Here is a 16815-nt window from a genome sequence, read left to right on the forward strand (position 1 = left end):
AAAAAAAAAAAAAAAAAAAAAAAGCCTAGCTTGGTGGCTCACGCTGTAATCCCAGCACTTTGAGAGGCCGAGGCAGGTGATTCACCTGAGGTCAGGAGTTCAACACCAGCCTGGCCAACGTGGGGAAACTCTGCCCATACTAAAAATATAAAAATTAGCCGGGTATGGTGGCAGGTGCCTGTAGTCCCAGCTGCTCGGGAGGCTGAGGCAGGAGAATTGCTTGAGCCTGGAAGGCAGAGGTTGCAGTGAGCTGAGATCATGCCATTGCACTCCAGCCCAGGCGACAGAGCAAAAAACTCCGTCTCAAAAAAAATAAAAAAGTTATTGGAGATTCACCAAGTTGTTCCATGTTTCTTTTTTTTTTTTTTTTTTTTGAGACAGAGTCTCGCTCTGCTGCCCAGGCTGGAGTGCAGTGGCATGATCTTGGCTCACTGCAAGCTCCGCCTCCCAGGTTCATGCCATTCTCCTGCCTCAGCCTCCCGAGTAGCTGGGACTACAGGCGCCCGCCACCTCGCCCGACTAGTTTTTTTGTATTTTTTAGTAGAGACGGGGTTTCACCGTGTCAGCCAGGATGGTCTCGATCTCCTGACCTCGTGATCCGCCCGTCTCGGCCTCCCAAAGTGCTGGGATTACAGGCTTGAGCCACCGCGCCCGGCCTCCATGTTTCAATAGGTCATTTGTTTTCTTATAGTTGTAAGATAAGATTTATGTGTCCTAGAACCAACCTCTTCAAAGTGTGCGATTCAGTGGTTTTTAGTACTTCACAAGATTGTGCAGACATCAACACTATCTAATTCAAGAAGCTTTATTTTGGGCCGGGCACGGTGGCTCACACCTGTATTCCCAGCACTTTGGGAGGCAACGCCGGGTGGACCACCTGAGGTCAGGAGTTCCAGACCAGCCTGGCCAACATGACGAAATCCTGTTTCTACTAAAAATACACAATATTAGCCGGGCGCGGTGGCAGGCGCCTGTAATCCCAGTCACTCAGAAGGCTGAGGCAGGAGAATCACTTGAACCTGGGAGGCGGAGGTTGCAGTGAGCCAAGTTCATGCTACTGCACTCCAGCCTGGACAGAGTCAGACTCCTGTCTCAAAAAAAAAACTGAGAGAGAAAAATAATGTGTATTTTTAGTAGAAACAGGATTTCGTCATGTTGGCCAGGCTGGTCTGGAACTCCTGACCTCAGGTGGTCCACCCGGCGTTGCCTCCCAAAGTGCTGGGAATACAGGTGTGNGCCCCCCCCAAAAAAAAAAAAAAAAAAAAAAAAAAAAAAAAAAAAAAAAAAAAAAAAAAAAATCGGCCGTGCGCGGTGGCTCAAGCCTGTAATCCCAGCACTTTGGGAGGCCGAGACGGGCGGATCACGAGGTCAGGAGATCGAGACCATCCTGGCTAACACAGTGAAACCCCGTCTCTACTAAAAAATACAAAAAAAAACCTAGCCGGGCGAGGTGGCAGGCGTCTGTAGTCCCAGCTACTCGGGAGGCTGAGGCAGGAGAATGGCGTGAACCTGGGAGGCGGAGCTTGCAGTGAGCTGAGATCCGGCCACTGCACTCCAGCCTGGGCTACAGAGCGAGACTCCGTCTCAAAAAAAACAAAAAACAAAAAAAACCCCTTCATTTCATCACCTCTAAAAGAAAACCCATAGCCATTACCACTCACTACACTCACCCCCTAGCCTTTAGCTCCTAAATACCATGAATGTATTTTCTGTCTCTATGAAGTTGCCTATCTTGATTTTTCATATAAATTAATCATAAAAATATGTGGCCTATTGTGGTCTGGCTTATTCCATATAGCATAATATTTTCTTTCTTTTTTTTTTTTTTTTTGAGACGGAGTGTCACCCAGGCTGGAGTGCAGTGGCACGATCTTGGCTCACTGCAACCTCTGCCTCCCAGATTCACGCCATTCTCCTGCCTCAGCCTCCCAAGTAGCTGGGACTACAGGCGCCTGCCACCACGGCCAGCTAATTTTTTGTATTTTTAGTAGAGACGGGGATTCACCGTGTTAGCCAGGATAGTCTCGACCTCCTGACCTCGTGATCCACCCGCCTCCTTGGCCTCCCAAAGTGCTGGGATTACAGGCATGAGCCACCGCGCCCAGCATATTTTCAAGGTTCATCCATGTTGTACCACGCGTATAAGTACAGTACTTCTTTTTTTCTCTTTTCTTTTTTCTTTTTTCTTTTTTTTTTTTTTTTTTTTGAGATAAGGTTTTGCTCTGTCACCTAGGCTGGAATGCAGTGGCCCAATCTCAGCTCAATGCAACCTCCACCTCTTAGGCTCAAGCGATCCTTCTGCCATAGCCTCCTGAGTAGGTGGGACTACAGGCATGCACCACCATGCACAGCTAATTTTTTGTAGAGATGGGGTCTCGCTACATTGCCTGGCCAACATGGCGAAACTCCGTGTGTACTAAAAATACAAAAATTAGTGGGGCGTGGTGGCACACGCCTGTAATTCCAACTACGTGGGAGGCTAAGGCACAAGAATCGCTTGAACCCAGGAGGCTGAGGTTGTAGTGAGCTGAGATCACACCACTGCACTTCAGCCTGGGTAACAGAGTAAGACTCTTGTCTCAAAAAAACTTTGTCTAGTAATTCCAACATCTGAGGTTCCTCAGTGGAAATTTTTATTTACCCTTTTTTTTTCCTTTTTTTTTTTTTCCTGTGTATGGGCCACACTTTCTAGTTTATTTATTTTTTGAGATGTAGCCTCCCTCTGTCACCCAGGCTGGAGTACAGTGGCGTGATCTTGGCTCACTGCAGCCTCCGCCTCCCCAGTTCAAGTGACTCTTCCACCGCAGCCTCCTGAGTAGCTGGGATTACAGGCGCGCATCACCACGCCCAGCTAATTTTTGTATTTTTAGTAGAGACGGGGTTTCACCATGTTGGACAGGCTGGTCTCGAACTGCTGACCTCAAGTGATCCACCCACCTTGGCCTCCCAAAGTGCTGAGATTACAAGCGTGAGCCACCGTGCCTGGCCTACTTTCTAGTTTCTTTTCATTTTTTAATCTGGACATTTTAAATAATGTGGCAACTCTGAAATTCAGATTATCTCCTTCCCAGGGTTTGTTGTGGCTGCTGTCTTTATTATCACTGCTGTTTAATGACTTCTTTTTGTTTGTTTGTTTGTTTCTGAGACAGGGTCTCCCTCTTGTTGTCTAGGCTGGAGGGTAGTGGCATGATCATAGCTTACTGCACCTTAAACTCCTGGGTTCAAGCCATCTTCCCATGTCAGCCTCCCAAAGGCATGAGCTACTACGCCTGGCCTGTTTAGCAACTTTTATGAACTAATTCTATAAAGTCTGTATTCTTTGTTGTGTGTGGCCACTGAAGGTCCTGCTTCATTAGCTTACTGACTAGTTAACCGTTAGGCAAAGGTTCCCTTAAATGCCTTGAACCATTACTCCTTCCAGCATTTGCCTAATATGTGTCCGTGTTTGTTGGAGAATGCCTTGAACACTCCCTCAGGTAGTTCACAACTGTGCCTTAGCCTTCACTTTTTCCTTGCCCAAAGCCTGAAGGTCCCCCACAAATAAGAGCTTAAGGCCTTCTTGGTTCACTTTGTTGTTGTTATTGTTCTTGAGACAGAGTTTTGCTCTTGTTGCCCAGGCTGGAGTGCAATAACGTGATCTTGGCTCACTGCAACCTTTTGCGATTCTCCTGCCTCAGCCTCCCGAGTACCTGGTATTACAGGCATGCGCAACCACGCCCGGCTAACTTTTTTTGTATTTTTAGTAGAGACCGGATTTCACCACATTGGCCAGGCTGGTCTCAAACTCCTGATCTCAAGTGATCCACCCGCCTCGCCCTCCCAGAGTGCTGGGATTACAGGCGTGAGCCACCGCGCCCGGCCTTTTCTTGGTTCTTTCTTGGGCATGCTCACAGCCCTATGCATGTACGTGCATATGGCATTCCAGATATCCAGCAATGTGTCAGAACTTTTCATAGACATCTCTTTCCCCAGCTTTTCCTTTCATGCTTTTTGGTCAGCTGCTTGTTTACTCCAGCTCTTATCACCATCTCAAGCAGCTATGATGTTAAACAACTGCCACTGATTTTTTATGGTTTTAAAAATTTTGAGACTGGGTCTCGCTCTGTTGCCCAGGCTGGCGTGCAGTGGCACAATCATGGCTCACTGAAGCCTCAACCTCCAGCTAAAATAATCTCAGCAATTGCTCAAGCAGTCTTCCCACCTTGGCCTCCCAAAGTGCTCAGATTACAGGCATGAGCCACCGCACCTGTCATTGAAATGCTTTTTCCTTTGACTTTCTGGAATCCTCTCTTGGTTCTACTCCTGCCTCACTGGGTTCTACTCAGTCTCGCTAGTTCCTCCTGGTTCCCCTGAGCCCTATATCTTACCAATGTCCCAAGTGTTAGTCCTCTAACCTCTTCTTTATTTACATTCACTTGCTAGGTGATCTCTTTCATTTTAATTAATTTATTTATTTGATACAGAGTCTCGCTCTGTTGTCCAAGCTGGACTGCAGTGGCACAATCTCGACTCACTGCAACCTCCGCCTCCCGGGTTCAAGTGATTCTCCTGCCTCAGCCTTCCGAGTAGCTGGGATTACAGGCATGCGCCACCATGCCCAGCAAATTTTTTTCCTTTTTTTTCAGACGGAGTTTTGTTCTTGTTGCCCAGGCTGGAGTGCAATGGTGTGATATCGGCTCGCTGCAAACCTCTGCCTCCCGGGTTCAAGAGATTTTCATGCCTCAGCCTCCCAAGTAGCCGGGATTACAGGCATGCGCCACCATGCCCAGCTAATTTTGTATTTTTAGTAGAGGCGGGGTTTCACCATGTTGTCCAGGCTGGTCTCGAACTCCTGACCTTAGGTGATCTGCCCGCCTTGGCCTCCCAAAGTGCTGGGATTACAGGCGTGAGCCACCATGCCCAGCCTTCTTTATCTTTAAAACAAACAAACAAACAAAACAAAACAAAACAAAAGTATACTAACAGCTCCTAAATTTGCAATGAGAAAATAAAACTAGTCTGGGAGCGGTTCCTCATGCCTGTAATCCCACCACTTCGGGAGGCAGAGACAGGAAGATCCAGACTCTGTCTCTAAAAAAGAAAAAAAAGAGGCTGGGCATGGTGGCTCACACCTGTAATCCCAGCATTTTGGGAGGCCAAAGGGGGCAGATCATTTGAGGTCAGGAGTTCCAGACCAGCCTGGCCGACACAGTGAAACCCCGTCTCTACTAAAAATACAAAAACTAGCCTGGTGTGGTGGTGCATGCCTGTAATCCCCATTACTCGGGGGGCTGAGGCAGAAGAATTGCTTGAACCCAGGAGACGGAGGCTGCAGTGAGCAGAGATCATGCCACTGCACTCCAGCCTGGGCGAAAGAGCAAGACTCCGCCTGGCGGGGGGGAGGGGAGAAAAGACAAATAGCCCAAGGGCAGTCTGAGCTATGTAAAGTGTGCAAAATTTATCAGTCTCAGAGAGAAAGGAGCATCTCAGCTCAGTCACAACCTCCACCCACCCACCCATGCCCAGGGGCAGTTGTTTAAAGAGATGTTGTTTGGCCAGGCACGGTGGTTCACTGCCTGTAATCCCAGCACTTTGGGAGGCCCAGTGGGCATATCACTTGAGGTCAGGAATTCGAGACCAACCTGACCAACATGGCGAAACCCCATCTCTACTAAAAATACAAAAATTAGCCGGGCGTGATGCCATGCACCTGTAATCCCAGCTACTTAGGAGGCTGAGGCAGGAGAATCGCTTGAACCCAGGAAATGGAGGTTGAAGTGAGCCGAGATCACGCCATTGCACTCCAACCTGAGCAACAAGAGCGAAACTCCATCTCAAATAACCCTCTCTTGGGGTCTGGATCGGGACCCCTTTCTGGTAATAAAGGAGGGACACTAATATTAAAGCTGGCTCAACTGGGTCTGAGCAGAGTAATTTTTACCTTACAGATTTGTGTTTTAGGTGTGCACTTTCAGTTTACATTGGAAGCTGTCTCCCCAATAAAAAAAAATCATGTTTTGAGGAAGATTTTCTCTGAGATATAGATACAATTAATTTGCACAAGTCTGGAATACCTAAATTTTCATCCAAGTTTCCACAGATTACTAGGTCACTGGAATATTGTCCTTTTCATTTTATTTATGTATTTATTTTTAGCGACAGAGTCTCACTCTTTGTCACCTAGGCTTAAGTGCAATGGCCCCATCGTGGCTCACTGCAGCCTCGGCCTCCTGGGCCCAAGCAATCCTCCCACCTCGACCTCCTGAGTAGCTGGGACTAGAGGCACACACCATCACTCCCAGCTAACTTTTAAAATTATTTGTAGAGACAGGGTTTCACCATGTTTCCCAGGCTGTTCTCCAACTCCTGGGCTCAAGCAATCCACTCGCCCTCGGCCTCCCAAAGTGCTGGGATTACAGGCATGAGCCACTGCACCCAGCCTCCTGATTCTTTTTATGCCAGGTAATCTTTGTTTGGATAACAGACATTGTCAATTTTACCTTTTTAGGAGCTGGGTCTTTTTTTATTCCTATCAATCTTTGTTATTCTTAAGGATCTTTTCAGGTCTTCTTTTATGATGCGTGAAGTGAGCCTGGAGCAATACTAAGTCTAGGGCTAGTTACTCCCCACAACTGAGACGAGACGTTCCTGTGTACTCTATGCCCTGTTGAATTATGAGTTTTCCACTCTGGTTGGTGGATGCAGGCACTATTTTCAAAAGCTCCATGTGAGTGTCAGGACCTGTTCCCTCCAATCCATTCGGATGGTTCTTTTCCTGGCCTTAGGTAGCTGCCTCATACGCATGTGTCGGTAAGTACTCTGCTAAATACTGAGGGGCAACCCTCTGCAGATCTCTGCGATTCTCTGTGCTCCTCTATCCTGACATTCTGTCCTTTTAACTACAGCTGCCCATGTCTCTCTGGACCACCTCGACTTAGGGAGTCCACCAGGCGCTGCCTCAGTTTCCCCTTCCAGTGCCATAGCATGGAAGCTCTCCAGGCAGTGTGCTGGGACAATTGTAGTGTTCACCTTGTTTCCCATCTTTCAGGGATCACTGTCCTTTGGTGCCTGATGTCTAATGTCTTAAAAATCATTGTTTCGGCCGGGCGCAGTGGCTCACACCTAGTCCCAGCACTTTAGGAGGCTGAGGCAGGCAGAATACCTGAGGTCAGGAGTCCAAGACCAGCCTGGCCAACATGGTGAAACCCCATCTCTACTAATACAAAAATTAGCTGGGCATGGTGGCAAGGCACCTGTAACCCCAGCTACTCAGGAGGCTGAAGCAGGAGAATCACTTGAACCTGGGAGGCAGAGGTTGCAGTGAGCCGAGATCTTGCCATTGCAAGATTGTGCCTGGGTGACAAAGTGAGAGTCCGTCAAAAAAAAAAAGAAAATTATTGTTTCATGTATTTTGTTTTTTTGTGGGGGGCAAAGTTGGTTGTTTCCTGTGAGAGGGCAAATTTGGTCCCTGTTATTCCACTTTGACAGAGTGCATGACACCTTTTTTTCTTGTAGAGACAGGGACTTGACCAGACTGCTCTCAAACTCCTAGCCTCAAGGAATCCTCCCACCTCAGCTTCCCAAAGTGCTGAGATTACAGGCATGAGCCACCATGCCCAGCCCATGATAACTTTCGACAGTGGGACCAACAGAATTTGCCAATGAAAATGTAGGGGAATCAGCTGGGCGTGGTGGCTCACGCCTGTAATCCCAGCACTTTGGGAGGTCGAGGCAGGTGGATCGCCCAAGGTCAGGAGTTCGAGACCAGCCTGACCAAGATGGCGAAACCCCGCCTCTACTAAAAATACAAAAATTAGCTGGGTGTAGTGGTGGGAGCCTGTAATCCTAGCTACTTGAGAGGCTGAGGCAGGTGAATCGTTTGAACCCAGAAGGCAGAGGTTGCAATGAGCCGAGACCACGCCATTGCACTCCAGCCTGGACAACAGAGCAAGGCTCCAACTCAAAAAAAAAAAAAAAAAGAAAGAAAGAAAAGAAAGAAAAAGAAAACATAGGGGAATTAAGCATGATATATCTGCTCTTTGACTCAAGTAACAAAATGTATTTTTATTTTTATTCTTTTTTTTTTTTAGATGGAGCGTTGCTCTGTCACCCAGGCTAGAGTGCAGTGGTGCAATCTCAGCTCACTGCAACCTCTGCCTCCCGGGTTCAAGCGATTCTTCCACCTCAGCCTCCTTAGTAGCTGTGATTACAGGCACGCACCACCACACCCAGCTAATTTTTGTATTTTTAGTAGAGATGGGGTTTCACCGTGTTGGCCAGGTTGCTCTCAACTCCTGACCTCAAGTGATCCACCCACCTCGCCCACCCAAAGTGCTGGGATTACAGGCGTGAGCCACCACACCTGGCTACAAACTGCATTGTGATGCCATTGGTTGAGATAAAGGAGACAGTGGGGGAGCATCTGAGTAAGGGAAATAGGATAAATCTGTTTGGATGGATAAGCAGTATGCGACACCCACATGAACGTCAAACAGGTCATTGCAGTACGTTTGTGTCTGGTGTTCCAGAGAAAGGTCTAAGCTGAAGGCCTAGAGGATCTTCCAAATATTTGCAATAATTAAGGCTATGGGAGAAGAGGCAGTCACTTAGGAAGAGAGGATCAGACAGGATTATACCCAAGGATATTCTAATACTTGGAAGTTTGATACAAGTGGAGCAGCCAGAGATGGAGGAAAAAAAAAAAAAAACAAGAGAGGCCTGGCATGGTGGCTCATGCCTGTAATCCCAGCACTTTGGGAGGCCGAGACGGGTGGATCACGAGGTCAGGAGTTCCAGACCAGCCTGACCAACATGGTGAAACCTCGTCCCTACTAAAAATACAGAATTAGCTGGGCGTGGTGGTGCGTGCCTATAATCCCAGCTACTCAGGAAGCTAAGGCAGGAGAATCGCTTGAATCTGGGAGGCGGAGGTTGCAGTGAGCCGAGATCGCGCCACTGCACTCCAGCCTGGGTGACAAGAGTGAGACTCCGTCTCAAAAAAAAAAAAAAAAGAATTAGCTGGGCATGGTGGCGCATGCCTGTAATCCCAGCTACTCGGGAGGCTAAGGCAGGAGAATCACTTGAACCCAAGAAGCAGAGGTTGCAGTGAGCCGAGATCGTGCCACTGCACTCCAGCCTAGGTGACAGAGTGACACTCCATCTTAAAAAAAAAAAAAAGAAAGAAAGAAAGAAAAAGAAAAACCAAGAGAGTGAGAGGAATTGTGGGTTTCACTAGAAAGTCACAGGAAAGGGCAGAGAATTGATTGCTGGTTTGGCAAATTATGCATCAGTGGTCTGGTTAAGAGCAGTCCCAAAAACATGGGAGTGACACACACCAAATTGAATTGAGTTGAATATGGTCTGGGACATGAGAAAGTGGAATCTGAAGAAAGCCAGATGACTGGCCTTGTTGAGCACAGTAGGGGAATCATGCCAAGGGGAGTATATAGGGCCAAAATTCACAAGTAAATATGTCCATGGGAATTAACAACACAGTATCTGAAACAACCTAGGCAGCCATCAGTTGGGGAAGGGCTGAACAATGCTACATAATATCATGAACCAGTTGAAAAGATGTTCTTATATATTAATATATGAAGAAACAGAAGCATCAAAACAATACTTCAAAAAAAGTAAAGGATGGAGGAATTGCATCAATGTGAAACCCTGATTGTATTAAAAGAATGAGATTTCTCTGTATTTTTTCATTTTTTTTCTTTAATACTCAGTCTCCATAGACTGTCAAAAATTGCCAGTGCCGACTATATTGCAAGTCTTCGGGGTGGGGTACTGGGAAAAGTTTCCAATTAGCAATAACCATACGTTGGCTAAACCTCATCGGCTATGATACTGCCACTGCAAAAAGCGTATTTCTTTTTTTCAAGAATATTCTTTTTTTTTTTTTTTTAAGGAGACAGGGTTTCCCTCTGTTGCCCAGGCTGGAGTGCAGTGGTGCGATCTTGGCTCACTGCAACCTCTGCCTTCTGGGTTCCAACGATTCTCCTGCCTCAGCCTCCCGAGTAGCTGGGACTTACAGGCGCCCACCACCATGCCCGGCTAATTTTTTGTATTTTAGTAGAGAGGAGGTTTCACCATGTTGCCCAGGGTGGTCTCAAACCCCTGAGCTCAGGCAATCCACCTGCCTTGGCCTCCCAAAGTGCTGGGATTACAGGCATGCACCACCATGCCTGGTCCTTTTTTTTTTTTTTTTTTTTTTTGAGACGGGAGTTTCACTCTTGTCACCCAGGCTGGAGTGCAATGGCAGGATCTGGGCTCGCTGTAACCTGCCTCCTAGGTTCAAGCGATTCTCCTGCCTCAGCCTCCCCAGTAGCTAGGATTACAGGCACGTGTCACCATGCTCGGCTAATTTTTTTTTTTTTTTGAGACAGAGTCTCATTCTATTACCCAGGCTGGAGTGCAGTGGTGCGATCTCCGCTCACTGCAACCTCTGCCTCCCGGGTTCAAGTGATTCTCCTGCCTCAGCCTCCCGAGTAGCTGGGACTACAGGTGTGCACCACAATGTCTGGCTAATTTTTTGTATTTTTAGTAGAGATGGGGTTTCACCACGCTGGCAAGGCTGATCTCGAACTCCTAACTTCGTGATCTGCCTGCCTCGGCCTCCCAGAGTGCTGGGATTACAGGCGTGAGCCACCGCGCCCAGCCTATTTATTATTTCTTAATGTAAAGTTTAATTAAAAATCCTTCCAGCCGCACGCAGTGGCTCACGCCTGTAATCCCAACACTTTGGGAGGCTGAGGCAGGCAGATCACTTGAGGTCGGGAGTTCGAGACCAGACTGATCAACATGGAGAAACGCCATCTCTACTAAAAATACAAAATTAGCTGGGCGTGGTGGCACATGCCTGTAATCCCAGCTACTTGGGAGGCTGAGGCAGGAGAATCCCTTGAACCTGGGAGGCTGAGGTTGTGGTGAGCCGCCAGATCACGCTAATTGCACTCCAGCCTGGGCCAAAAGAGCCAAACTCTGTATCAAAAAAAAAAAAAAAAAAAAAAAAAAAAAAAAAAAAATTCCTTCCAGTATGCACATAATTTGAGGCTTTTTTTTTTTTTTAAAGCTTTATCGTAGGTAGGACCTCTTTTTTTTTTTTTTTTCTTAACCCAAAGTATTAATACCTTTTACCATCAAAAAGCTATTTTGTATTTTGTAAAAATAAAAGCAGAGTCCGGGCGTGGTGGCTCAAGCCTGTAATCCCAGCACTTTGGGAGGCCGAGGCGGGTGGATCACCTGAGGTCAGGAGTTCGAGACCAGCCTGACCAATACGGTGAAACCCCGTCTCTACTAAAAATACAAAAATTAGCTGGGCGTGGTGGCGCATGCCTGCAATCCCAGCTACTCCGGAGGCTGAGGCAGGATAACCGTTTGAACCCGGGAGGCGGAGGTTGCAATGAGCCGAGAACCCGAGTCTGTCTCAGAAAACAAAACTAAACAAAACACAAAAGACAAAACTCGGAGCTGGCGGGGGCGGGGGCGGGGGCAGGGGGTGGGGAGAAAGAAAGCGAAATCTGTTCCTTGGCTTCCCGGAGCCAAGGTTTCACCACTTTCGAGGTCTCCAGGTCCGCAGCCGCCTGTAGCCCCCGGCACCGCCCCTTTGGAAGCCTGGGAGGACTGTGTGTTGCGAACGGGGGCGGATACTCTCGGTCGCCGCGGAGGTCCACATCTTGTTCGCAGGGAAGGTTTACTCCCCCATCGTGGGTGACCGAGGGACTGAGAGCTCGGCCGGTTTCGCTCTGCTGGGGGCAAGGCACGCTCTCTCTCCCCACCCTTCCCGGTTCCCTCAGACAGTCTCGGCCTTGAGGAACACCCTTCGCCTCCGGTCCCGCAGCCGACCTTCCTCCGCTCCCCACGCCCTCCCCGGAGGACCCCGCTGTCACTAGCGATGCTCCGAAGACCCGGGAACTGGGTGAGGAAGGCGGTGGCCGCCTTTTTCCAGCTGGGGTGAGTCATTTCCTGCGACAGGCTCCCTCCCCCGGAAGTAGGGCCCGATGTAAACACCCGAGCCGGGCTCCAAGGCCCGGGAGGTCAGAAAACCGGGCCGCGGGCGGCACCGACAGCTGGGGCCCGGGTCAGGGACACGCGGAGGTCAGGCCGGTGAAGGCGGCAGGAAGCTGGAGCACGATCCTAGGGTTGGTTGGGGTCTGGGGGAGGCTGGGAGTCTTTCGAGTAGGGGTCTAAGGCAGAGGTCTTGAGTGGGTGCTGGCGTTGGAAGGAGCATGCGGCTGGTCTTGGGAGAGGGGCGAGGCATCCCGGACACAGTTTGGGGTGGTGCGGGCATTTGGAATGGAGGTGCAAAAAAGGGGTCTTGAAAGTTGGAGCTGTCCAGAGAATAACTCTAAGGCAGAGCTGTCCAAAGAAAGAGCATGAGGCATTCCAGTGGAGGGTGTAACTGAAAGAAAGGAAGATTTGGGCTCTTGGAGGATGGGGAGGGAGCGTGTCTGGCCAGAGGTCTTGGGGAGTTGAGGGTTTGAAGGGAAGTTGGGGGCTCTATGGCAGTAATCTTAGTAGGGGACTGTGCAGGCATCTTAGGGGTTGAGGTTCTCCTAGGTAGGAGTTTTGGGTGGTTTGTTTTGGGCAAGCGTCTTAGAGGGTAAGGGTGCCCTGAGGCAGGGTCTTGGATAGGGGTCTAGAAGGGAATCTTAGGAGGATGGGTGGGGTTCCTGGGGTTGGGTCCAGGCCAGGTTATGTTGTAGTCAAGGACAGCAGAACACAAGGAAGAAGATGTCCTGGGGTGGAAAATTTAGAGTGCTAGGGGGAATCCTAGGGTAGAGTCCCCAGGGCATAAGCCAATCTAGGGAAGTGTCTAGGCTGGCCCTGATGGGTAGTTACCAAGGCATGAGAAGGGGTCATCCCAAGGTAGGCATCCTGAAGGGGTTTGGGGAAGCTGGTGAGGGGGAAAGGTGTGAGAGGACTCTGGGGTGGTCGAATAGGTTGGGGTAGAGTTAGAAGGGTAGGAGCAGAGGAGTTCCTGCGGATGGCAGACCAAGCATAGCAGTCTCAGGGCCAAGTCAGGGAGGTACAAGTGGATCTCCTAGCCCACTTTTGTCTATTTATTGACAGAGTCTGGTGCTAGGTCAGGTGTGAAGATGAGAAATGGGTTGGGAGTGGTTCCAGGCCATGTCTGGCATTGGGATCAAGATTGGCTGGGGGTGGGGAAGATATCACGGGGGCACCCCCTATCACATTACTTCCTGACAAGTCAGTGAGGGCCAGCATGTAAAAAGGAGGTGTGGGGTCCACGTCAGTGTGGGCCTGGAGCTTGCCAAACCTGAAAGAGGGAGGGTTCCTGGCCATGCTGTTTGGGATCTTGGGAGCTTAGAGCAGAGACCCTGAGACTCTCTCTGTTTTTATCTTCTTTTTTTTCCCCTGAGATGGAGTCTCGCTCTGTCACCCAGGCTGGAATGCAATAACTCGATTTCGGTTCAGTGCAACCTCTGCCTCCTGGGTTCAAGTGATTCTCCTGCCTCAGCCTCCTGAGTAGCTGGGATTATAGGTGTGCCCCACTACACCTGGGTAATTTTTTATTTTTACTAGAGACAGGATTTCACCATGTTGGCCAGGCTGATCTAACTCCTGACCTCAGGTGATCCACCCGCCTCGGCCTCCCAAAGTGCTGGGATTACAGGCATGAGCCACCACACCCAGCCTGTTTTTATCTTTTTTGCAGTCAGTCCAGAGTTAGTAGTTAGCAGAGTGGGAGGAGGAGGAAATCAGGTGAGGCAGAACTTGGAGGGGAGACTCCAGGACTCTTCTCATCTTTATCCCATTTGTATCCAGGGGAACAATCCTGGACCATGACTCAACAGCCACTTCGAGGAGTGACCAGCCTGCGTTTCAACCAAGACCAAAGTGAGAGAGGCTTGGGCCTGTACCCTTGTGGGAGGGAGCAAGGGAAAGAGGGGTCAGAAGTGGGCCATGGGCCCCCAGCTTCCTACCTGGGCATTCTTTAAGGCAGTCTGGATTCCTTCCATCCCCCAGGCTGCTTTTGTTGCGCCATGGAGACAGGTGTGCGCATCTACAACGTGGAGCCCTTGATGGAGAAGGGGCATCTGGGTGAGCTGTTGGCAGGGGAGGGGCAATGGGCAGAAGAGCTGGGCTGGGCATTGGTTCCTACCTCCACTGACACCCTGGTCCCTGTCCAGACCACGAGCAAGTGGGCAGCATGGGCTTGGTGGAGATGCTGCACCGCTCCAACCTTCTGGCCTTGGTGGGCGGTGGTAGTAGCCCTAAGTTCTCAGAGATCTCAGGTAAGTGCCCTCATCCTGCCCTTTGGCCCAGATTTCTCGGATTCCTGGCCTCCCACAGGCACCCCAAGGTACTGGCAGATGAAGATGTCAGAGTACTTCAGAGTCACACAGTGAGGAGGCCTACAGCTTGGAAGTCATGGATCTTATAGCTTGAGAAGCTTGGTGCTTTGTTTTCATTTTTAAAATGCTGATTGAGTGCCTCTTGTGTGCCATGCCCTAGAGCACTTACTGTGAGCCTGGGACTGCCCTAAGCACTTTACATATATTAACTCATTTAATCCTCACAGTAACTCTATGGGGTAGGAAGGATCGTTATCCCCATTTTTACCAATGAGGAAACTGAGGCCCAGTGCAGTTAAGTGACTCATCCAAGGTCACACAAGCAATAGGTTTTAAAATCTTGGAGCCGTCTTCCCAATACCCACTTGGCTTGAGCCTCAAGTGCCATCTTGCTTTAAGGATTTTTCTTGCTGATCCCCTCTGGACAGGGCAGGAGTCACCCTAGGTGAGTCACAGAGCCCTAGGATTCCTCACAGAAATCTCCAGGGTGCATGGACTAGGACCCTGGAGGCAGAAATAGTTACCCAGGGGAAGTTACAGGTCTGAGTGTGAGTCCCTGTTTGGTTGCTGATGGGCTTTGAGGTCCTTGCCCAGCACTCAACCACTTTGAACCTCAGTTTCCTCATCTGTAGATGAGTGTAATAGTCTAGAACACTCCTCTCAGGGATCATGTCCACAAGTGCTCGTACTGTGCGAGGATCTCACTGGGTGTTTATTGAAAGGCTAAGTAAGTAGGTTGAGGTCCCTGGGAAGCAGGGGTGGATCCTGTGTCACCAGGGCTGCCCCTTACCCTAAACCTTGGCCCCGACAACCCACCCACCTGCCCAGCAGTGCTGATCTGGGACGATGCCCGGGAGGGCAAGGACTCCAAGGAGAAGCTGGTGCTGGAGTTCACCTTCACCAAGCCAGTGCTTTCTGTGCGCATGCGCCATGACAAGTGAGCCTGAGGAGGACGGGGGTGGGAGGTAGGAAGTCCCCACAGCAAGTGAGAGGGATAGTCCTCCCTGGGCATCCCGCCACCCCCTCACGGCCATCCTGTGTTGTGTGATACCCACAGGATCGTGATCGTGCTGAAGAACCGCATCTATGTGTACTCCTTCCCTGACAATCCCCGAAAGCTGTTTGAGTTTGATACCCGGGACAACCCCAAGGGTGAGAGGGCTCAGATACACAGGTGTAAGGACATGAAACAGTGGATGGGACAGAGGGGCAGAGATGAGGAAAGAAAGGAAGGGGCACACACACACAGAGAAATGGGGAAAGAGGCAGGGAGATGCTCACACTCACAGCCTCTCCATCTTTCCAGCCCTCAGCCAGTTCTCCCCACCTCTGGCCCTGCCCCACCCCTGGGTGCCCCAGTGGCAGAGCAGAAACACCTCATGAGGACATGGGTGGGTGTGTCAGGGATCCCTGAGCCTCCTGGGGCTGTTATAGCAGCTTACTAGATTCCACAGCTGCAGAGCAAGGAATGGAATCTGCCTAGCTGGCAGGGCATGCAGCTGAGGTGAGCCCCCTCAGGGTTCTTTGGGTTAAGCTTATCATGAAGGGTTGAAGTCTGGTCCTCATCCAGCTCTGTCCATTCTGAGATGCTGCCTCCTCTTCAGCCGCCCACCCACCCTCATCTTCACACCCTAGGGCTCTGTGACCTCTGCCCCAGCCTGGAGAAGCAACTGTTAGTGTTCCCGGGACACAAGTGTGGGAGTCTGCAACTTGTGGTGAGCCGTCCAGTGGACAAGGGTGGGAAGGTTGGTGGACTGGCTTTCCTTGTGGACTCTTGGCCCCTTCCCTCCATACCACCTCAACCTCAGACTCCTCCCTCCTACCCCAGGACCTGGCGAGCACAAAGCCTGGCACCTCGTCTGCTCCATTCACCATCAATGCACATCAGAGTGACATAGCCTGTGTGTCTCTAAACCAGCCAGGCACTGTAGTGGCCTCAGCCTCCCAGAAGGGTACCCTTATCCGCCTCTTTGACACACAATCCAAGGAGAAACTGGTGGAGCTGCGCCGAGGCACTGACCCTGCCACTCTCTACTGGTGAGCACAGGGTATGCATGGTGGGCTGGTGACCCCATACCACATGACATGTGGGCATCACTGCTGATCTGTCTTCTAGCATTAACTTCAGTCACGACTCCTCCTTCCTCTGCGCTTCCAGTGATAAGGGCACCGTCCATATCTTTGCTCTCAAGGATACCCGCCTCAACCGCCGCTCCGCGTGAGTACCCCCTCCCCACCCTACCGTGTCCCTCCCTGTCCCCCTGCCCGTTTACCATACCTGGGCTTAGCCAGTGCTGCCTGCAGGCTGGCTCGCGTGGGCAAGGTGGGGCCTATGATTGGGCAGTACGTGGACTCTCAGTGGAGCCTGGCGAGCTTCACTGTGCCTGCTGAGTCAGCTTGCATCTGCGCCTTCGGTCGCAATACTTCCAAGAACGTCAACTCTGTCATTGGTGAGTGGTAACAGCCCCTTGGTTGGGGGTACTGCATGGGGCAGAGGCCTGTAGGTTGGACCTGA

General features: G+C 50.2%; 1 protein-coding gene and 1 non-coding gene across 4 annotated transcripts in view; one reads left to right on the forward strand and one right to left on the reverse strand.

Annotated features, from left to right (window-relative positions):
* The window catches only part of WDR45 (WD repeat domain 45), a 30139-nt gene that overhangs the window by 12696 nt on the left and 628 nt on the right, over nt 1-16815 (forward strand). Inside the window, exons 1-10 of one of the 3 annotated variants that reach the window (XM_025371915.1) lie at nt 11958-12122; nt 13771-13842; nt 13972-14046; nt 14136-14240; nt 15132-15237; nt 15358-15452; nt 15936-16015; nt 16129-16337; nt 16417-16518; nt 16605-16750. In XM_025371915.1, the coding sequence (XP_025227700.1) occupies nt 13788-13842; nt 13972-14046; nt 14136-14240; nt 15132-15237; nt 15358-15452; nt 15936-16015; nt 16129-16337; nt 16417-16518; nt 16605-16750 (973 nt within the window). In that variant the 5' untranslated portion in view covers nt 11958-12122; nt 13771-13787. Of the gene's footprint in view, nt 1-11957; nt 12123-13770; nt 13843-13971; nt 14047-14135; nt 14241-15128; nt 15238-15357; nt 15453-15935; nt 16016-16128; nt 16338-16416; nt 16519-16604; nt 16751-16815 lie in introns of those variants that run through there. The other 2 variants (XM_025371913.1, XM_025371914.1) reach the window with 2 other exon arrangements.
* Nucleotides 9707-9846, reverse strand: LOC112616803. Its single transcript, XR_003117804.1, has one exon. It is a non-coding gene; the product is annotated as a U4 spliceosomal RNA (small nuclear RNA).

The sequence above is a fragment of the Theropithecus gelada genome, chromosome X (assembly GCF_003255815.1).
Source record: "Theropithecus gelada isolate Dixy chromosome X, Tgel_1.0, whole genome shotgun sequence".
NCBI classification, from domain to species: domain Eukaryota; kingdom Metazoa; phylum Chordata; class Mammalia; order Primates; family Cercopithecidae; genus Theropithecus; species Theropithecus gelada.